The following is a 22,787-nucleotide window of genomic DNA, read 5'->3' as shown; positions in this document are numbered from 1 at the left end:
AATAATACGAGACATATTACCCAATCATAGTATGTTAAGAATAAGTTTCAAAGTAGAAACGTAGGTTCCAATATAGTACATTTACCATAAAGTCTAGTGTATGGTACTGTGTCTCATATATTGTTTAGATTGTAGAAATTACAGCCCTTAAAAATTTAAGCATGTTTAAACAAGCACTTAAGTGAATTAACATTTCCTTTCAAAAAAGTATTGTTGATTTTTGCCATATTATAAAACAACAGGCGATTGGAAAATCTGGAAAGTATAATGTAGCATAAACAAAATAACATATAATTCGCCACTCATAGGTAAATAATTCATGTTCGCATTTAGGTACGTTTTTCTTCCAGCCTTCATTCATGTGTTCATTTATTCAGCAATTATTTATTATCTTCTATGAGCCTAGACTTTATTCTAGGCCCAAGGAAAAAAAAGTAGTGACTACAATAATCTGTCCTGCTGTGGAGCTGACGTTTTAGTGGGAGAACAGACAGTAAATAGATAAATGTCAGGTAGGGATAAGTGCTTTGAAGAAATAGGAGGCAGAGGAAGGGACTAGAGATAAACCCAGAGGCTGTTGCTTGGGAGCAGCTGGTCACAAGCGAGGCTGAGTGATGTGAGGAAGGCAGCTTGTACTATCTGGGGAAGAACATCTTCAGGGAGGTGCACTCAGGGTAGGGGCCCTACAGCGGAGCAGGTGTGGGGACCAGCAAGGAAGCCAGTGTGCAGGGAGTATGGTGATCCAGGGGTGCTAGGAAATGATGTGGGACAGGCGGCAGTAAGGGCTTCGCATGGGTGCGATGGAAACCCTGGAGGGTTTGGAGCAGAGGGGTGATGTTCTAACAGGATCCCTCTGGCTGTCCTGGTGAGCACAGACTGCAGGGGACAAGGTGGTCGGAGGAAGGGTTTGAGGGAATGTGGTGAGAAATGGTTACATTTCGGATGTATTGAAAGGTAGGGCTGACGGGGTTTGAGATGGATTGGATGTGTGGTATGAGATAAAGAGAAGAGTCGGGTAGGACAATTGGGTGTTACGCATTGAAATATTATCCTGCTCCAGTTCCTTTGTTGAAGTCCTAACCTCCGGTTTCCCAGAATGTGACCTTCTTTGAGAAAATTGCCCTTGGAGATGTAAGTAGTTAAGAAGAGGTCCTACTGGGGTGGAGGGGATGGCTAATCCAGCATAACTGGTGTCCTTATGAAAGGGCTAATGGGACACAGACACTCAGAAAGGGGACACGTGAAGGCGTGGAGAGTGATAGCAGCTTCTACAAGCCAGGGAATGCCTGAGACTACCAGGAGCAAGGGGAGAAAGAGTGGGATGGATTCTCTCACACCCCTCAGAAGAAACCAAACCCTCCCCCACCTTGATTTCTGACTTCCATCTCCAGAACTGTGAGATGGTGACTTTCTGCTGTTCAGACTACCCACTTTGTGGTGCTTGGTGACAGCCGCCCCAGCAAGTCAGTGCACTTGGTGCGCAACTTGGTGAACGGCAGTGCCTTCTGAGGAGACGAATGCTGTGGAGGAGGCTGTCGTGGAGTTGGGGTGGGGGAGGGGACTCAAGCTATGCTCAGTTTGAGAAGTCTGTTAGATCTCCATGGGAGCTGCCGATGAAGCCGTCGAACATGGAAATCTGGAGTTCACGTAGAAGGCCCAGGCCTAGCTCTAACTTTCCACAGTCTACGTGGAAATCAAAGCTGTGGGACTGGATGAGATCACCAGGAGAAGGGTCCAAAGGACCAAGCAAGCCTTGGGAAATTTCAGCAGAGGTCAGGAAGGGAAGGAAGAGCCAGAGGGAGACTGAGAGAGGGGCTGGCGGCGGGTGACATCTCAGCCAAGGGAAGGGGGTAGTGGGGAAGGAGGGACTCATCCACTATGACCAGTTCTGCTCTTGGCCAAGAAGGGAGAAAGCCCACTAGACTGGTAGCACAGAGGCCACAGGCAACTCTGACAAGATCCAATTCAGTGGATAGGGAGAGGTGCAAGGCTGACTGGAGTGCCTTCTAGAGCCAGTAGGAGGTTTTTATGTATTTATTTTTTAATTTGGCCTTACATCATTAGCATTAATCCATGCCATTAAAAATGTCTTTGAAACATTATTTTTTAATGACTTATCCCATTTCATGACTTTTATCCATTTGTTGTTTTATGGGTAGAGATGTTTCTATTTTGTACTACTATAGTGATTGTAATACTGCAGTGGACATATTTGGGTATCAAATTTCCTAGGTTAGGAATAGAAAAACACAAACCAAACAGGCATGAGTGTTTCTAGGTCTTAATCCTAAAGTATGGCCGATTGCTGTACCTGTGGACAATCTTGTTGGCAGCGTGACAGCTGGCTTGTCTCACTGCACACCTCTCTTCCACCTCTTACTGAGTTGACTAGTGCAGTTAGAGGAGTATGAAGTTACACGGAGGATGATGGGTATTAGTGTTTATTCCTGACCTATAGGATAACGTCTCTCTGCTGGTCACATTAAACCACACCGGATCGGTGTACTGGACACATATATTTAAGAATATCTTGTAATTCTTCCTCACCCTGCTGAACTTGATCTCTAATGGAAAGTTGTTCTGGAGTCAGCAGAATCTATTTCTTTTTGCTTCTTTAAAATCTTTATTTTTTTAAAAGATTTATTTATTTATTTGAGAGAGAGAGAGGGAGAATGAGAAGGGGAGAGGCAGAGAGAGAATCCTCAAGTAGACACCCGCCAAGTGCAGAACCCAATGTGGGTTTCGATCCCAGGACCCTGCGATCATGACCTGAGTGGAAATCAAGAGTCGGATGCCTAACCGACTGGGCCACCCAGACCCCCCTTCATTCTGCTTCTTAATGGCTTTGTGGTAGGTTTCCCTGCTAACATTTGGCACCACACTCCAGGGCCAGGCCTATATGTTACTTACTTCTCTCAGCTTTCAGATCTGATCCTAAGTTCATGATCTCAGGGAGGTCTTTCCTAATACCCTAAATCCCGTATGGGTGGGCCCCCAACTGTGTACCATGCCCTTTTCGATATGCTTATAATAGTGATAATCGCTGCTCCTGTCAGTCTTCTGCCTGGGTCATGAGTTTCACAGGGCAGAGATGACATTGTTCTAGTGTGCCATTCTAGTCACAGGGAATATGACAGTGCCTGGTGCGGAGTGGAATGCAGAATTGCCCCTCAGTATTTGGTTTAGTGAAGGGCCAAGAAGGTGCAAGTCAAACTTGGCAACTGGCCCTGGGGCACATAGCAAGGGTGTGGGGTTGGTTCAGACTGCAAAGCCCAGCTTCATCTGCTTCTATCCGTAGGGGAGCTTGGGCAGGGGGATTTTCTCGTTCCTCCAGGAAACAAACCGTTGGAAGAATTCTTTGTATCCTTTGTGGTCCCCTGGATATAATAAATCAACATATTTGTCCTTTACCTAATGAGGGCCCCTCATTTCTCATTCCTTCTATACCTTTTTTTCCAGCACATAACTGTACAGTCATTTTTTTTTTAATACTTGTCTTTCGTAACTGGCCTCTAATCTCCTTGAGAACAGAAGATTTGTCCCCTCCATCTTTTTATCCACAGTTCTTGGCACAGCACTAGCCTATAAGGGGGAGGGTCTTAATGTGTGAATGAGTGAAGAAGGATAATGTGATGGGATTAAAACACATTACAGATTTATTACTTAGAAATATGTGGCCTTTAGTCTAATGAACTATAAAGATGTCAATTTTAATCGTACTCTATATGTGCATAATATTTTACAGTCCGTAAAATTCAAGATTTGTCACAAACTTGTATTTATGATACATATGTACTAGCATTAGTGCACAAAATAAAATTATACTGTTAGACAAGGTGGTTAATAACTAACAATATAACATTTATTCACAGTATCAATATTTAAAAAACTTAACAGCACGACATTAAAATTCTAAATTTGAGTGGTTGTAATACCATACTTGACTCAACCTGTAGCTTCTTTTGAATTTTTCATTGGCATAAATAACCCTGCTGTGGGCAGCTGATTTGTGTGTGTGCATAATTATTTCCTTTTTCGACTATTAGAATAAACTTCTAGAAACGAGGCTACTGCAATATTTGAAACCTGTTGTTAAACTGCATTCTAAAAGGCTTAGTTTTATTTTACTACCACCTTTGTGGCACTTTATATTAATACTTTTACATGACTTCCAAAAAACTAGTGAAATATTGTATCTCCCCATTTTTGTTTGTATTTCTTTTGATGAGTTAATTTGGACATTACCCCACAAGTTTATTTACTAATTGCATTTTCTTTTGTCTTCATTGTCTGTTTCTGTCCTTTTTTCCCTTCTCTCTCTCTCTCTCTCTTTTCTTTTCCCTCCCAATTTTGGCTATGATTTGTTAAAGACACCTTTTATCCTTTCTATATAAGAGAATTTTCTGAAAAACTTTTTCTGGTTTTTCTCTTCCTTTTGCTATTTTAAACTAAATGTTTACATAGTCTAAACTGTAGATCTTAAACGTTGCTTTCTTTTCTTTTCTCACTGACTTAAAAAAAAAAGTTAAGAAACGTTAATAAAACGGCAGTAATAAGACCAGAAACAGAACCCAGCAAAACTGCTGGTAGTTTTTCATTACATGACTTACAACTTAATTACGTTATATTCCATGAGTGATTTCACAGTTCTTGATGGCATTGGGAGGAGTGTGCTTGGCCTCCGCTGACCACCTATTTTGAATTAAATCACATAGTAACAAGCTACTCCTGCTGAGCTCAGGCTTCCAGAACCTCAGCCTTACAGAACACAGCTCCTGGGGAATTAGGCAGATGGCGGCTCAGTACTTGACATAAAAGCATTAAACTCCTGAAAAAAGCCAGGAAATTCTGCACACAACCTTTGTGACTTGTATTCTGTGTAATTTGTGCTGACTGCACAGCCATCTGACTGTCTGCTTGGGTAAGTTGTCACTTGAGATTGAGAGTAGATGACAAAAGCCAACAGAATAGGAAAGAGTGGAGAGAAAGCCCGTGCTACTTGGCAGCCTGACTTGGAAAGAGGACCTGAATGCACGCACGTGCGGGCACAACACACACACACACACACACACACACACTCACCCCTGAGGTACTTCACGTGGGTGTTCGTAATGATTAAAACCCACAATGGTTAGTATATAATGTTGGTGCTTGGTTCACCTATGCAGAAAATTCGGTGATGGGGAATTCTTCATTATTCCATGAGGCTGGATAGAAAAGGCATCGGGATGTTATGCTAATATTTTTCGTTCTTGAGGGATTTGGAGGAAGCTGACCCGGAGACATTTGCAAGGCAAGCACAGCATTTATTTGGGTTTGGTGCAAGGAGCAGACAGAGTTAGACTAAAATGTGTGATCTCATGCTATGTTTCTTGTGATCTGATATCACTTAGTGTTATTGAATAACTTCAAAGGGCAGCTGGGAATTACTGTGAAGACACACACAGCAAAGCCATTTCTCACCTGCTGTCTCTGATCACAGAAGACACAGTTAGACTCACATTTCTCTGCGGGACACACGCAGTAGACATGCTACAACTTGTTTGGAGAGAAAAGCAAGGGGCAGAGAGTCACCCTGTTGGCCCTGTGTGGGCTGGGACAAGTTTTAAATATAACTAAGAGCTACTTTTTTAGAATTAAAAGCAGTAGAGGCTGAGCTTCAGGGCATGGGTTATTTCCTAAAAATATAATCATCGAACTTTTAAAGAACATTAGAATCAGCTTGTCAACTGGAGTAGGAATCAAATATAGAAGAAATGGGAGAGTATTTGTTTTAGGTAAAATTTGAGAATTGATTTCAGATGGTGAAAAGGTGTTTTCAGAAGACTGGTCTGGCCTCCAGGATAGAGTAAGATTTTGTTGTATATCCTTTTCACCCATGTCTTAATGTCAGCTTTCTGCAAGTCTAGGATTTGCAGACTTGAGTTCATCATTGTCATGGGGGCAATTTCTGACACTGACCTGCCTCATCCTCCTTAGCACCCCCCTTCACCCTCTGCTTAAGGAACTGGTTTTAACTGCCTTCAATTCTTAATTGCCTTTTGTGGCATTGTTTTTTAAAACTTACTTTGATTTTGAAAAATAGGACAATATTCAGAAAAGTACGGAGGGTTACGCACAGCTAATATGGGTAGGCTTGTTGTCCTATTTGCTACCCATCTTTCCTTTATGAAAAAAATTCCAGTAGAGTGATTTATTTTCTTCTCTAGTATTGTTCTAGAGGTGATCACTGTCATGAATTTAGTGTGAATCTAGTACATTTTTATGCGTTTGTTGATTTCATATGTCTATAAAAATGACCTGTAGTTTATATATTTAAAAAATTGCATGGACGGTTATTATCATATAAAGAACAGTATCATAAAGTGGCATCATGTAATGTACTTTCTTGGTAAATGTTATTTTTAGGATCCCTTGTGGCTAGGTATAGATCTGGATCATGATTTTAACTGCTCTATGGTATTTCATTGCATGAATATACCACAGTTTATCAATGCCAGTATTTTCCTGCTGTTCCTGGTATACAGTGAAAATTCCTTGAGTACATGACAGCCTAGAAGTGTAATTGCTAGCTCTTAAGGTTTTCACTTTAGAACCTTACTAAATATTGCCAAATTGCTTTTCACAGAGGTGAGTATAAAATAACCTGCGAGCAGTCTCTGAGAGTTCCCATCTCCCTATATCTTTGCTAACGCTGGCTGGTAACAGACTTACACCAGTTTCTTGGCTATAGAACTGCATCTCAATGTTGTTTTGATTTGCAGTTCTCAGATAATTGAATATCTTTTCACATTTTTTGCCACTCCCATTTCATCATTTGTGAATAACCAATTCAGCTCTTTTGTCTGTTTTTTTTTTCTTTTGATTTTTAGGAATTCTTGATATATCTGGTTATAATTCTTTGTTAAAGCTATTGCAAGAGTCTTCTCTTTGTCATTTGTCTTTCAATTTTGTATATAGTGTCTTTTAAATTATGATCTAGTCAGGTTTGGGGCACCTGGGTGACTTACTTGGTTAAGTATCTGACTCTTAATTTTCGCTCAGGTCATAATCTCAGGGTTGTGAGATTGAGTCCCACGTTGGGCTCTGGACTGGGCACGGAGTCTGCTTAATTTTCTCTCTCTCTGGATATAATCAAGTTCATCAATCCTTTTTTGATTTTTACTTACTCTTTCAGATTTGAGAAATTCTTCCTTACCCCAAATCATGAAGAGATTGTCCCATTTTTGTCTAAAGTTTTTAAAGATCTTAAATGTATATTCTTATGTGGGTAGGGCTCAGATTTTAATTCTTTTAGATGAATGTCTGTTTCCCAACGCCGTTAAATAATCCGTTGTTTCCCTACAGATTTGTTTTCTCCATCACGTTGCAAGATTCCATGTTTTTTTTTAATTCTTTTTTTTAATGTTTTTTTATTATGTTAGTCATCAAGATTCCCTGTTTTAGTCTGTTTCTAAGCTTTATGTTACATCATATTGATCAGTTTCTCTGTCTCTGAACCAGTCCCACATTATCACTTACAGTAGTTTGTAGAATCTTTTCGATTATTTACATAGACATTTACTTAAATTGAAAATAATGTTAAACTTGTCTCTTCCTTCTAGGTCCTTAGACCTTTTATTTCTTTTTCTTCTTTTGTCCTGTTGGCTGGAACCTGCAATACCACGTCCACTATTTGTTATTGTGGGCATTTGGACTCTATGTTTCCAACTTTGATAGGAATGCTTGTACAGTTTCCTCCTAGTATTTGCTGTAGGTTTTGGTATGCTGTTTGTTGTGGGATTTGGTGGAGGTATTGTTTACCAGAACAAGGAAATCCCCTTGTATTCCTAGTTAGCTAACAGTTTCTTTTGTTATTAGGAGTAGTGATGAATTTTATTGGAAGGTTTTCTGCATTCACTGAGATAAGTTCTCATTTAATTTTTTAACATGGGGAATTCCATAGACGGATTTGCTGACATTAAAGCCATCCTATATTTTTGGAATTCTACTTGGTCTTCTCTTTTTGAAATATTAATATATTTTTTAAAGATTTTATTTATTTATGTGACAGAGAGACAGCCAGCGAGAGAGGGAACACAGCAGGGGAGTGGGAGAGGAAGAAGCAGGCTCCCAGCAGAGAAGCCCAATGTGGGACTCGATCCCGGGACACCGGGATCACGCCCTGAGTCGAAGGCAGACGCTTAACGACTGCGCTACCCAGGCGCCCCGAAATATTAATATTTTATTTAGGTATTTCGTATCTGTGTTCTTAACTGATTTGTATGTTAGTTTTCTTTTGTGTACTGTTCTTGCCTGATTTTGACATTGATAGATCTTGCTATCCTCTTTATTTTTTTTTAATTTAAATTTTAGTTAAACTACAGTGCAATATTGGTTTCTGAAGTAGAATTCAGTGACCGATTACTTAAGTACAATACCCAGTGCTCATCACATCAAATGTCTTAATACCCATCATCTGTCTAGCCCACCATCCCACCTACCTCCCTTGCTGTCCTCTTTAAAGGAGTTTAATTCTGGGAACTCCGCTAAATGTCCTGACTCTGGTGGCGGAAGGCTTGGGAATTTGCACCATCCAGGTCCTGGCCTCCTGGTGTTCTGCCCTATGCCTGTACAGCTTAGGATCAGGTGAAGGCCCACGGGACAGTCTGTAGATCTCGGAAGTATCTCTGTGTGCACGTATTTCACAGAAGCTCTTTTTTGTTTCTGTTGCATTTGAACTTTTTTTTTTTTAAAGATTTTATTTATTTATTTATTTGACAGAGAGACAACCAGTGAGAGAGGGAACACAAGCAGGGGGAGTGGGAGAGGGAGAAGCAGGCTCCCAGTGGAGGAGCCTGACGTGGGGCTCGATCCCAGAACGCCGGGATCACGCCCTGAGCTGAAGGCAGATGCCTAACGACCGCGCCACCCAGGCACCCCTGCATTTGAACTTCTGAGGCTCATCCCCTTAACTTGCTTTTCCACTGGAAGCTTAGTAACTTATCACAGCTCCTACTGTGATGTTCTTTTCTGTTAGTCCTTGACTGGCTTGTTTCAGAGTGTCATATCCCTTCAGAGTCCTTCTGAAACACATCGAATCTGGGTTTCTGAAATGGTTTCTTTAACAGCATATTGTTTGTTTATATTTATTTATTTTTAAGATTTTATTTGAGAGAGAGCACGAGCATGTGCGCCCAAGTAGGGGGAGGGGCAGAGGGAGAAGGAGAAGCAGATTCCCCGCTGATTAGGGAGCCCAACATGGGACTTGATCCCAGGACCCTGAGATCATGACCCGAGCTGAAGGCAGACACTTAACTGACTGAGCCACCCAGGCCCCTGTAACAGCATATTGTTTAATGTCACCTCAGATCTTATACATTAGCAGAGTATATTTTAATACTAATTTTTGTTTAAAAACATCTTTGAAGGATCGGAGATTTGATCAAAGATGCAACATGCAGTTGAAGTCTGGAGGTGTAGATGTTATGATGTAATGGACGAGGAGCCCACTGATTATATTCCTTTTACAGATGTCCTCAAATCCCAGCATCCTTTGGAAAGGAGTGGCCCTGCTTTCACACCAGTTAGTTGACCAAGATGAAGTTGCAGCTGCTGTCCTAGGCTAAGAAAGTTTCACATGAGCCAATTAACTGACCTCACAGTTGATAATGTAGTTTGAGAAATGAGAGAACTTGCTGAGAGATGATTGATGACGTGTGGCAGTACGTGGGGACTGTGGTAGGAATGGTGAGAGGGGATGGGAGTTTGGGTGATGAAGAGATTATGGTAGGGGTGGGCAGGCATTTGGGAAGGCCTTCATAGAGAAGGAGGAGGTTTCCATGAGCAAGAGCTTGAAGGGCCTGTGTTTCAGGACAGGGCACCGTGTGCAGAGACAAGGCGTGACGGGCTTCTGCACAGATGGGCCAGGGGCAATGAGGGTGGAAAGGGGGTTGGGGGCAGGTGTAGAGGTCTTAAATATATCTCATAGGCAGCTAACATGTGCTGAAAGCTTTTGAATGAAGGAGGAAAAATCCAAAGAGATGCATTTTATGAAACCCAGTCTGTCAGCACGTCTGGATTAGGATTTTGTTCAAGTTTGGCTGCACGTTGCAATCACCTGGAGACTTTAAAAAAACAAAACGCAAAAACCAGAACTGATGTCTGAGCCCTTCCCCCAGAGATTCTGATTCAGAGTCTGGCGTTAGCTTTGGGTTTTGAGAGTTTTAAAAGCTCCCCAGGTGATTCTAATGTGCAGCAAAGGCTGAGAACCGAGGCCCAACCCGCTGATAAGATCTTGATGTTGTGTTTACTCATTGTGTTGAACCACTTCTGGCTGGGCAAATGCAGAATCAACTGGTGGAAAAGTATTTTTAAAGTGCTTCTGTAACGTTTATTTATAATATTCCACATACTTTAGTGCCTCGGTTAGAATAACTGTTTTGTCATAAGCGCCTACGAATTTTAACACTGGAAGTAGATAGTGACAGACCTTTGGAAGGGACCCGTAATCATCTTGGGAATTTGGTCACATGGAAAGTTAAAAATTTTTTTTTTATGCATTAAAAAGTCAAGGGCAGCAACATAAAACAAACACATTTATCACAGCAAGAATTCAATACAATAAATGCAACTATAGTGTGAAAACATCAAATTTGCCATTATAAAAATATAAATCCTAATGTATGGAATTGCTGAATTGCTGTATTGTACACCTGAAACTAATATAACACTGTATGTTAATGGTAGTGGAAATGGAAAAAAAAATCCTCAAAAATTTGCTGGTGGAAGAGTGCCAGTTGACAAACACTGTATGTCAGTGGTTTTCAAACTCGAGTCTGCATTTGACTCATCTAGAGGGCAGTCACACTGTTGGGCTGCAGTTTCAGCTGTAGCAGGCCTGGGGCGGCCCGAGAACATGCATTTCTAAAGTGCTTCTGCGTAATGCTGCTGCTGGTCCAGGCACCACGCTTTGGGAAGCGAGAACCACGACAGCGTGAGGTTCCTCCAATTTCCGAGGAAAATGGCTTGATAAAATGTGGTTGCAGGACATGAGTTTTGCTTTTCTTTTCATGTCCAGTGAGGGGCTTATCTTGGGAATTAGGGACTCTTTTCCCCTCAGCCCCCTGTGCCAGGTCAAGCCAGCCCGTCCTGTCTCGTGCTTCAGAGAGCTGCTGCCAGAGCCTTCCTGGGGTGGGTGGAAGAGAACGTGTCTACTCATTCTCCTTATTGTTCTTTCCACATTTACTGCAGAAGGGTGATAGTGTATCCAGTCATACTACTAGATAGCATGTTCTTTCTCTTACAGTAGAAAATGTTTGTAAGTTTGTTTAAAACTCTTTCCCTGCCTCCCACACACATTATACCAAATTTGAAGAGTTAAAAAATCTCTACCCTTTTACACTTCTGATCCATCCATGTCCTCCTAAAGGCAGGTTCTTGTATGTTCTCAGTGGTGTTTTGGAAGATTTCATGATTGGCCCTTATCTAGGTACCAACTTTTGTAACCTGCTCCGTGCAGCCTCCCTGGTAGGTTAGGGGATGTTTGCAGTACACCTTGGGAGGGAGGAGAAGCGGAAATCATTCTCAGATGGTAAAATGAAACATGTTTCTAATTGAAAGCATGAAGAGAATGTATACATGAAAGTGCCTGGGGGGTGATCTCTGGCACAGGCTCAGCTTTGAAAACCCAGTCCTGTTCTCCCTCGTGGCCACTTCTGTTCTCTCTGGGTGGAGCCCATTTCCATTCCTGTGACATTCCATAAATAACCATGGCCGAGTAGGGACCCAGTGATCATCAGTTGGCCAAGAAAATGCTGATAAATTAGAATCCTGAACCCTGGAACTGCATAGTTTTGGGCTTTGAATTCTAGAAGCCTAATTTGGTAAGAGCTCTTAGGGACCATTTTAGAGAAAGCAGTTACTGCCCTCCTCCTGCCCCAAACATGTACAGGTGCAGAGACCAAGGTTAAATAACTTACCCCAGGGTCACCAAGGGAGCTGGCTGCATTTTTCTTTGCTTTTTAAGAATCCTTTCCCACTTTTGGAAAACTTGTCAGCCTAGTATTCTGACACTTGACGGTCATTTCTTACCATTAGTTGCTGTAACTAACAGGAATCATATTGTAGGAAGATGGGAGAAGTGTCTTCTCTCTTTTATAGAAGATCGGGAGGTTGAAAGGCTTTTAGGTCTTGGTGATTTGGCTTATCCATAACTGAGCCTCCTCTGGTTCGTATCCCTCATCTATTTTGTAAATGTTTATGGACTGAATCTGGCATTGAATTTTATGGGAGATTTAGTAGTGTAATCTGCCCGAGGACCAAGAGTTGAAGTCAAAAGTGGACTGATAACAAAATCAGTGGGCGTAAATCAATGCATTTGGACAAATAAAGCAGAAACTGAAGGAATCCTGTCCGCCAGCCTATAACATCATATAACCTAAAAAAATTTAAGTCCATACTCTCTAAACTCCTCTGGTATCTTGCCTATGATGAAATCCACTTACCTTACCCGTGGCCCATAGCCCTGCCGACTAAAACTCTGGCTGCAAGTCTGTTGATTCAGAGTACATGCATCCTATCAAATAGGAGATAAAGAGCTCGTTTCTTTTTGGTTGCCATTCATTGTAACATTAGGAATGGTGTACAGGGCACCGGCTTTTTTTTTTTTTTTTTTTAAAGATTATTTATTTATTTACTTGACAGACAGTCAGTGAGAGAGGGAACACAGCAGGGGGAGTGGGCGAGGAAGAAGCAGGCTCATAGCGGAGGAGCCTGATGCGGGGCTCGATCCCAGAACGCCGGGATCACGCCCTGAGCCGAAGGCAGACGCTTAACGACTGTGCCACCCAGGCGCCCCAGGGCACCGGCTTTTAAAAACATAATTATAAACGTGCATATTGGCTGCTTCTCAATCTGTGCATCCTTCTGTCCTGTAAAAACAAAAAGGTGGGTTGAACTACATTTCTCAGGCACTCCACGCTCTGATAGCTTATGCTAGATGACGTCTGTCCTGCTTTTTGGGGTTTGAGATGGGACTTGGGCTTTCTTTTGCCGAGTCTTATTTGGATACCTAAAATTTAAACTTGAGCCACAGAGCACAGTTTAAAAAGAAGGGCAAAGCCTTTTCTTAAGTTTTTCCTTTGTTTCTGATGCATTTCTGAGAGGCACTTTAATAAAGTGGTTAAGAATATTGATGTTGCAGCCAGTTCACTTGGATTCAATTCCCAGCTCTTCTATTTACTCATAATTGTGTGACCTTTGGCAAGTTACATAACCCCTGTGTCTGTTTCTTCATCAGTAAAATAGGCAAAATAAAACATCTACTTAGAGCGGTTGCTGGGAGATTAAATTTGTTGATATCTCATTAGAACAGTCCCTGGCACCTAAGAAGCCATTAATAAATATTGGCTATCATCATCGCCATCGTTGTTATTGCCATCATTTTTTAAAATTATTTTTTATTATTTTTACTTTTTAGAGATAGTGTGAGCGGTGGGGTGTGGAGGGGCAGAGGGAGAGAGAAAGAGAACCTTAAGAAGGCTCCACATCCAGTGTGGAGCCTGACTCGGGGCTCGATCTCACGGCCCTGAGAGCATGACCTGAGCCAAAACCAAGAGTTGGATGCTTAACGGACCAGGCCACCCAGGTGCCCCTCTATCATGTTTTTAAATACAGTTTCATTTTGGGGGGGCAGAATCCTGGTGCTAATGTGAAGGCTTTGGAAGAATTTGTAAAGTCTACAATGCTTTTCTTCAAAGTCATGTCTTCTGTTGTCTTTCTGCAGCAAGCTGTGTCCCACCGTGCCAGAATGGAGGGATGTGTCTCCGGCCTCAACTCTGTGTGTGCAAACCAGGGACCAAGGGCAAAGCCTGTGAGACCACAGCTGCCCAAGACACCTCGTCACCAGGCTTTGGAGGGCAGAGTCCTGGGGCTGCTGCCTCCTGGGCCCCTCCTGAGCAAGCAGCAAAACACACTTCATTGAAGAAGACAGACAGTCTACCAAGAGTCAGTCCCGTGGCCCAGATGACCTTGACCCTCAAGCCGAAGCCTTCAGTAGGACTCTCCCAGCAGATTCATTCTCAGTGAGTGTTTTCAGCTTGCCTCTACTCAGGAGCACCTTAATTATTGTCCTGGATGCATTGCTTTCAGTCACTCTGCTTTTCCCGCACAATTTGCTGAAATCACTTGGGTAATAATGTCTTTTCTTTCCTTCAGGTTTTACATGTTATGCTTACACATCAGGTCTCTTAAACATATTTGGTATGCGTGTTTAGCCTCTGCAGGGAAGATTGACCATAAGTATAAACCGAAGCATGAGAGAGGACTAGGAGAATCAGGATGGGGTGGGAATAAGAAAGATAGCTGTTTGGGGTCCAGTTGTGAGTAAAAAAATTCTTCTTTTTGGGAGGGGGGAGGTGTCGAGTTTTGAAATAATTTAAGAAGAGAAACCAGGAAATTTGCAGAGATACATGGAAATGACAGGAACTCTGCTCTGCACAGAGAAGGTATTCAAGGGAGCGGGAGCCCTGGGAAAGAGCGTTTCTCAGCCTCGGTAGCAGGTTAAGTGTCTCTTCTATTAACACCATGTTTACCTCCCAGTTGCCACCCACGTCCATTTTTGGTGAATGAGCTTGTGTTCTATTTATGGGAACCTGGTTTTTTCTTAGCGTTTGGAAGTAAGTGCCATTCTGAACACAATGAGGACTCCTGGACAAGACTGCTTATCCCTTCGTTCTCTGAGCGGCCCGAGGAGCAGCTCCTCGGCTGCACAGCATCCTGACGCCCATTGTTTCCTTTTAATTAGCTGCTCGACATGGATAACAAGATGCGGAATGTACTGCAACTCTCACTTGTCATTTGTCTAGGAATGTAAAATACAGGAAGTTCTCCACTTGAAAATGGGCTCGACCCAGCGGTTCATTTGTAAGTCACTTGCTGGGAATTTGGAATACTTTTCCCCCCTAGAGACAGCTTCCACATGGTGATTAGTATCCAGGCAGCCCACAGAAGTTATTTAATCTGCTAGTATAGATGAAATTACCCTAATTTATACTTTCCCTTCGAGTAGGCCACCTACTGTCCCTGCTGAGTGGGGTCCTCATACTTTTTCCTCTCTCTTCTTATTCCCTCCTCACCACTCTTCTTTCTGTTTTTCTTTCATTTTTCTCTCCTTTCTTCTTGTCCTTCAGTTCTACCATGGTAACTAGATTTGGGGGGCTAGTTTGAAATCTAACCACTTTGCTTGCATTTCTGTGGGAGAACACATCCTGCAACCCGCAGCAAGAAGGATCGGTAGTTTCTGTGATTCCGCAGTCACGGCTTACTGTATGTCAGGGACTCTTCCAAGTGCTTTGCCTGTATTCTTAATTTACAACTCACAGTGACCCCATAAGGTGGTACTGTGATTAACCCCATTTTACAGATATGGAAACTGAGGCTGCAGAGTGGTTATGTAATTTGGTCAAGGTCACACACTTAATAAGTGAATAATATTAACAAATGTTAGGCTTTAAATAGAGGCAGTTAGGATTCAGCCTCCATGCCCTGAAGTAGAGGGCGACAACTTTTTCTGTAAAGGGCCAGGTAATAAATATTTTCAGCTTTGTGAGACATGGTTTCTGTTGTAGCTTCTCAACTCTTTTGTTGTAGCACAAAAGCAGCCAGGATGACGCATAAACGAACGTGTGTGACTGATCCAATAAAACTTTATTGACGGACACTGAAATTTGAATTGTGTATAAATTTCACGTGTCACCCAATATTCTTCTTTTGGTTTTTTTTTCCCCTCTCCACCATTAAAAAAAGGTAAGAATATAAAAGTTCTTAGCTTGTGGGTCATACCAAAACAGGCTGTGGGCCAGCTTTGGGCTATGAGCTGTAATTTGCTGACCCTTTCTCTAAAAGATAGTGGTGCATTTTTGGGCCAGAACGTGAATGTAACTGTGTGTCCTTGAAATGATACAAAGCTTTGATGCTATCCTAGCTAGACAGCTCTCTTCCAGCATTGTTCTGAATCTTAAAAACAAAGAACAATTCCGTGTTGAACCGTGCCTTGGCAATCAAGAGTCAGGTTACTGTGCATTGCAATTATTTTTTTCTTGCATTACTACTTACATAAGCTGTGAAGTAATTTACAAGCAATACCATTCATCTTGAATATCACCCTCTACTGTTACAATTTGACCCTCTGTCATGTGTATATATAGATTGTTAGTAAGAACCATATGTCAGAAGTCAGATAAAGGAGCAACTTTTTCTTTTTTTGGTAGCAGCAGTATAATTTAGACAAGAATGTTGTGAGTCAAAGAGGTGGCTAAGGTTTCAGCTCAAACATGGCTTTGGAAAAATAAGTCAGGAGATAAATTTGCTTCAGAGGCTTCATCTGCTGAATGAAGACACTTCTTACCATGGCATTGTCACAGAGTGTGTGTATGTGGGTGTGCCTGCAGCGTGCTTTTGGGTAAGGAGATGAGATAGTCTGAGGCACTAACAATTGTGACAATCTCTTAATAAACTTTTATAAGTTCCCCTGTTAGCTGGGCGCTGGCAAGGAATACTAAGATGTACAAGATCCAGTTCTGCTTTTAAGGAGGTTTTGAAATGATGATGGGCTTTAACTTGTGAGGGACTCAAAGGCAGGGGTGCAGTTGCCCACAGATGATTTTAGGTAATGACCTAATCACCTCAAACCCTGGTTAATCAAACCGCCAAAGAACACCTATGATAGGAACACCAAAAATGGCTACTTTTGGGAGATGTAACAATTCTTAAGTTACCTTTTTTTAAGATTGCCTACTTTAGGGGGTTTTAAGGTTTTGTTTTATTTTTATCTACTGAAGGAGGAGATTGATTAAGGTGCTTGTAGACATAAAGACAGCTAAAATATCAAAATGTGTATTTAGTGTTATCCTGATTATGTGGCATATGAAGCCCTTCAGTCTTGATCATTTATCCCCCAAGCTGTGATTGAGCACGTTGTGTGTACCATGTATGCACCATTATAGGGGCACAGGGTATAGAATGAACGAATACACAAAATGTCTGCCTTCCTGGAGCTTACGGTCTGCAAAGTGGGAGACAATGGAAGGGACATAATTAAACCATTGTGACAAGTGCTGTGGTGAAAATTGCATTGTGGGACTAGGAGTGCTGGGTGGGTGCAGGGTGGGAAGGCATGAGGGCTCTGGTGGTCTTAACAGGCTGTCAGGAAAGACCCAACTGAGAAGGCCTGAAAGAAGTGAGAGCATGACCCCCGAAGACGGGTGTGTGCCTGGCAGGTTTGCGGGAACAGTGACTTTAGTAAAAGTGTAATGTTAAAACTACACGTTTTATGTAAGTGAGCAGTAGATGAATTGGTTTTACTTTAGCCAGATTAGTTTTAGCTTGATTTAGGATCAGCTACTGAGTTCTTTAGGAAATCAAAGGAAGGAACAATTGTTTCCAGATTTTGGAGTGTTGAGGAAGTGGGGGTCTAGGGATGGCTCTGGAGAAGGTGAACTTGAAAAAAATGGTTAAATTTGGACACAAAGAACTGGATAATAAGCGCATTTCCAGGAATGGCAATGATGTGACGTCAGAAAGCATGGTGTATCAGTTACCCACTGCTGCGTAACAGATCACCCCCAAACTCCATAGCCTGAAGCAATAAACATTTGTTGTCTGACAGTTTCTGTAGGTGAGGAACCCAGGAGGGGCTTAGTGGGAGTTGTGGCTCAGTGTCTGTCATGAGGTCACAGTCTGCAGGGGCACCTCGACTAGGGCTGGAGAACCCACAACTTCACTCACTCCCAAGGCTGCTGGCAGGAGGCTTCACTTCCTCTCAACATGGAGCTCTCTGCAGAACTGCCTGAGAATCCTCACAGCATGGCCACTGGCTTCCTCCAAGGCCAGTGGTCCCCCACTGGAGAGAGCAAGGAGAAAGCCACAGAGCCTTTGTAGTCTTCAGCCTTGAAAATACACACCTTCACTTCCGCCATAGTCTGCTCATTAGAAGTGAGTCCCTGAGTCAAATGTGCCCTCAAAGGGAGTGAAATTAAGCCGCTCTGCTTGAAGGGACAAATATCAAAGAATTTTTGGATGTATTTGAAAAAGACCACATTTAGGATATGATTTGATTGGAATTTGATACAGATGCAGACTAGTTAGTGGTAATAAAAGGTTTTAAGGATTGGTTAAAAAACCAAGTTAAACACTTAAGATTTTAACAAAAACAATTCCAAAAAGATACAACAAAGCAAAATAGAAAAAAAGAAAGGAATACAGGGGGAAACTAGAGTTTAAAAGAGGCTTAAGAAACATGCTAATGAATCACAATGTTTGGACTATGTCTATCCTGATTTTAAAAAATTGTATATAAAAGAAAAAGATGATGACGTATGGGCGAATCGTGAAAATGCTGACATTGATTGGAAATTTAATGGTAGAAAAGGATGATTGTTGATTTGGGGGGCTGTATTTGATAGTAAAGTATTTGCAGATGAAATCGTGCTGTCTGAGCTTTGATTGAAATTATTCAGTGGTTTGAGGGATAGAGGTAGTAAGACTGGCCGTGAGGGGATAATTACTGAAGCTGGATGATGGATCCGTGGAGGTTTCTCATAGAACTCGATTTTTGATGTTTTCTGTAATGAAGAGTAACAACAACAATTGAACAAACCAAAAGAAAATTTCAAGTGGGAGGAAGGCTGTGATTTTTTTTTCCTGCCTTGGGAGATTAATCTGGCCATAGTATCTGCAGTGGATTAGCCCTGGAGGTCATTGGAGGATGGCTCTGTAACAGGTGTAGGGAAGGACTTGAACTCAGCAGTGACTGTAAATGAAAAACCTTGGCATGTCATGAAATTTGGGAGGCAAAGGTAAAGAGGATCAGGTATGATCCAAGCTTGGGACTGTGGGAGGAAGGGGGGATATGGAGGTCTTTCCATTCTGCTGTTTTTGAAGGTTTCTTTGCTAAGACCATGGATTGCCAAGGGCTTTGAAGTGGTTGATACTTGGTGAGTGGATGGTCTCTGACGGAGCTTTATGGATGAGTAGCTGGGATCATTCTCTGTACCCTGTCAGGGACTGGAAGCAAGTGGGTATCAGTGGTTCACAGCTGGACACTTGGTCGGGTATTGGTTTGGAAAGACCCTGGCCAGGGCATTCTGGCCGTAGTCACTGCTGTAGATGGTAGTTTCATTCATGCTTTTCATGGAAGGTATTCATTATTATGGTGTTCCTTTTTCCAGTTTCGGCAGGCCACATCACAGCTACTCTGTGAGCTTAAGAAAAGACCAAATGATGCCTCCTCATCCTGTATGCAAATTTTGGCCACCACTTCTGATTCTTTGAACTTCTTCTTGACTTTATAATACTGGAGTCCTTAGAAAATTCCATAATAACACTTCAGGTTACTCTCAGATTGTATCCTGTAGATGTTATCTGCAAGCAGCTGTCAATGTATTTGTCAAAGAATTGCCACTGTTCGGTCACAGGTGCATCTCCAGGGTCTGTCTTTCGTCCTCTATGTAAAAAGGTGTTAATGCTTATAAGTTATGGTGGGGAGACTCCACAAAGGAGCAAAATTCAAAACCATTCAGCTTTCCAGAGCTTTTTCATCACCCGTCAGTATCATTATTCACATACATACTGAAGTGTCCCATAAAAGTTTGTCTGTCTCTAGTCCTCGGCGCTGCTTGCTGAGACTCTTTGGACCTGTGTCAAATGTCTGTCTTAATCCTTGTTAATCGTGATGGGTGTTATAGGCACTGACCATGCAACCACAAGTGGAGGTCGTGAGGGCCATTCTTTAGCTGCTAATGTTTTTGGTCATTAGAGACGGTTGGTACAAATGACCACTGCTTTGCCAAATGGGAGCTGTTATCTGTGCGGTATGAGGAGGAAGCATTTTCGCGGGAGACACTGTACCCAGTCTCCTCTCTTGGAGTTTGAGAAGGAAGTCTGGTTTTACTCAGGATATGGATGTCAAATCTATCTAGGGAGCTCACATGTGTCCCATCTTTTTTCTTCCCTGGTGATGGCTATTTTCATCATCTTATGGTGTCCTGATGTTAGAGAGAATGGTGGTTAGTTTCCCTGGAAAAGTCCTGTCCTGTCTCAATCCAGGTGAAGGGGACTGCACTTATCTAAGGGCATTAACTCTCCCTCTTGTTCATTCTCTTCTTCCCAGGGATGCGGTGAAGAGAAAGGAAGCAAATGAGCAAATGTTCTTTTAAAAGACAGGAGTAATTCAAATGCATTCTATATTTATCAAGTGAGCTCATAGTATGCCAGATATTTTCTAAATATAGGCAAAGCCCTTCAGAATCCACATTGAGAAGATGGGTTCCACTTTCAAAGTTCTTGAGAACTGAATACTTTGCATTTACCATGGGTTAGTGGATAGGAGGCAGCGCTGAGTGATGTCTGTACTGTGGAGAAGAGGGTGCTAGTCTGTCCTTTATCTCTGCCCCGTGCTTACCTTCCTGTCCCTGTGGTTGTGAGTCTTAAAACAAAAACAGAAACCCAAAAACTATATTCTGTGATATCTACAAGAGTAGGAGGCTTAGTGTAATGTTCCTTCCAGTACTTTCTCCTAACTAACAGCAACAACAATAACAATGAAATGTAAGCTCATTCCCTTTATTTGGACTTTTTCATCCTACCCTGAAAGGGGAAAAAAAACTCTCATTATAAAACTACACCAACAGTTAAAACTTTAGGGAGAAGTTTTAAGCTTTTTGTAGCATAATAATTGATATTGGGATTTTTTTTTTTTTTTTTTTTTTTTTTTTTTTTTTTTTTTGATAGTGGGATCTTACCTGAACTTATGAAAGAAGTCAAGGAAATGGTCGGTACCTGAGTGGGCAGTTTCCCCAAATGATCTCTCGGCCTGGAGGGGGGACCTTGCTCAGTATCGACCCTCACCCCCCACCTCCTGATTGTCCCACAGTGCTCTCTTCTGTGCTTCCTCTACTCCCCATTATCATAACACTCACTACACAGTCTTTCATCTCTTTATCACCATGGGTACACAGAAGGGCTATGATAAATATTTAATACATTTTTTGAGTTTTTTCTAGAGGAAAAAAAAATAAGGTCTAAATCCTTGTCTGAGTATTGTCTCATGAATACCTACCTATGTTGCAAGGAGTTACCTGTTTCTCTTGGAATACTGCTGTTTGCCTTTGTAAAGCCCTGAAAGTTTTCCTCTTGTATCTGATCTACCCAACATATCTATGCAATGAAGGTCTTTGATCCTACTTTATGATGTGGAAAAAAAGACAAACTGGCAGAAAGTCGACGAAAGGGAACTCCATCTGAGGATTTTAGTGTATATTTTATGACACCATAGGGATGGGGTGAGAACTCATAATTTGAACCAATGATTACTTTTGTCATTTTATATGCATACTTTAAACTTAAAAAATTGAAGTTTCATTGAGATTATATATAGAAGAGTCTACAAATCAAAAGTGCATTAAGCCTAGTGATTATTCCAAGGTGATAACACACTCCTGTAAGTACCATACACGTCACAGAGTAGAACATTGCCAGCACCACATAAGCCCCCTAGTTCCTAGATCAGCCTTCTCCCTCCTTCCCAAAGGGAGCTGCTGTCTTGACTTCTAACACCAGAAATCCAGTGTTTCAACAGCATATGTATCAGCAAATCATTTAATGCATATTTTTTCACTCCTTGTTATGTCTGAGATTCATCTATGTGGTTGTGCGTGGCTGGAGTTCACATGTACAGTGTGAGAGACTATTTCATCATGTGAATATACCACAGTCCATTTATTCTGCTCTTGATGGATGTTTGGAATTTTTCTAGTTTTTGGTTCTTAAGAATAATGCTGTGTAGGTAGGTATGGGTGGGAATTCCAGAAGACAACCTTTGTGAATTCATCAGAAAACCACGCCCAGCGGGACATAGCAATGTCAAGGTTTGAGAAGGACTTCATAATCCATTGTATAAAGTGTGATCATATTAGTATCATCTGTTGGTCAGCACTATTTTCTTTGTCAGCACAGAGGGAAAATGGTGGGGGAGATAGTGTTTGAGGAACTGGAAGCAGGGCACCTTTTCTCCTGAGTGGGACGTGGCAGGAAGAGTGAACTGTGGGATGGGGGTGGGGGAGGCAGGGGAAGGGTAGGGGAGGTCACTTGTGCATTGCTCTGTCTGCAGCCTGCTGAGTCCCATGAGGAAGGGTTGGCCAAGAGTAGTTTTGAGATAGAACCAGCAGCTGACTGGGTTTAAGTTCTGGTGAAAGGTACATAAGGAGTTGGAAACTCTAAGTGTGCAATTAAAAAGGGCAAGTGCTGGGATAGAGCTTGCTTTCCAGTTTCATTGCTAGAAATCAGGTTGCCATTTTGGTGTTGTGTACTAATAACGATAGCTAATATTTACCGAGTGTTTATGCTGTCCCGTTCTCTTTCATCTGCCTTTTCCTTCTTCTTCCACTTTTAAGGACACCTGTAATTATATTGGGCTCATCTGGGTAATTCAGGATAACTTTCCCCATCTCTGGGTCAGCTTTAATTTCATTTGCAACTTTAACTTCCCTTTGCCAAGTACCCTTATATTCACATGTTCTGGATGTGGATATCTTTGAGGGGCTTGGTAAAATTATTTTGGTAATAATGCTAAAGCCATTATTCTGACTTCCAGAGTATTTTCTCAAGGACCCAGTCTTGTTTTTGTGACCTTCCTGATACTCAAGAGCAAGCCATAATCACAAGGTATAGTAAATAATCATCAAAGCACCCTTCAATTAATAACATAGCCAGACCTTATGACTCTGATAAAAGTTAGATTTATGCACTTC

At 41.9% G+C, this 22,787-nt stretch overlaps 1 protein-coding gene across 6 annotated transcripts in view; it reads left to right on the top strand.

The window, feature by feature from the left end:
* Window positions 1-22,787, top strand: part of LTBP1 (latent transforming growth factor beta binding protein 1) — a 391,256-nt gene that overhangs the window by 28,632 nt on the left and 339,837 nt on the right. For all 6 annotated transcript variants that reach the window (XM_057309361.1, XM_057309360.1, XM_048222571.2 and 3 more), the window contains exon 3: window positions 13,766-14,063. In XM_057309361.1, the coding sequence (XP_057165344.1) occupies window positions 13,766-14,063 (298 nt within the window). The remainder of the gene's footprint in view (window positions 1-13,765; window positions 14,064-22,787) is intronic.

This window comes from Ursus arctos, unplaced genomic scaffold (assembly GCF_023065955.2).
Source record: "Ursus arctos isolate Adak ecotype North America unplaced genomic scaffold, UrsArc2.0 scaffold_8, whole genome shotgun sequence".
NCBI lineage: Eukaryota > Metazoa > Chordata > Mammalia > Carnivora > Ursidae > Ursus > Ursus arctos.
The sequence above is the reverse complement of the archived record's forward strand: the minus strand, read 5'-3'. Positions and strand labels throughout refer to the sequence as shown.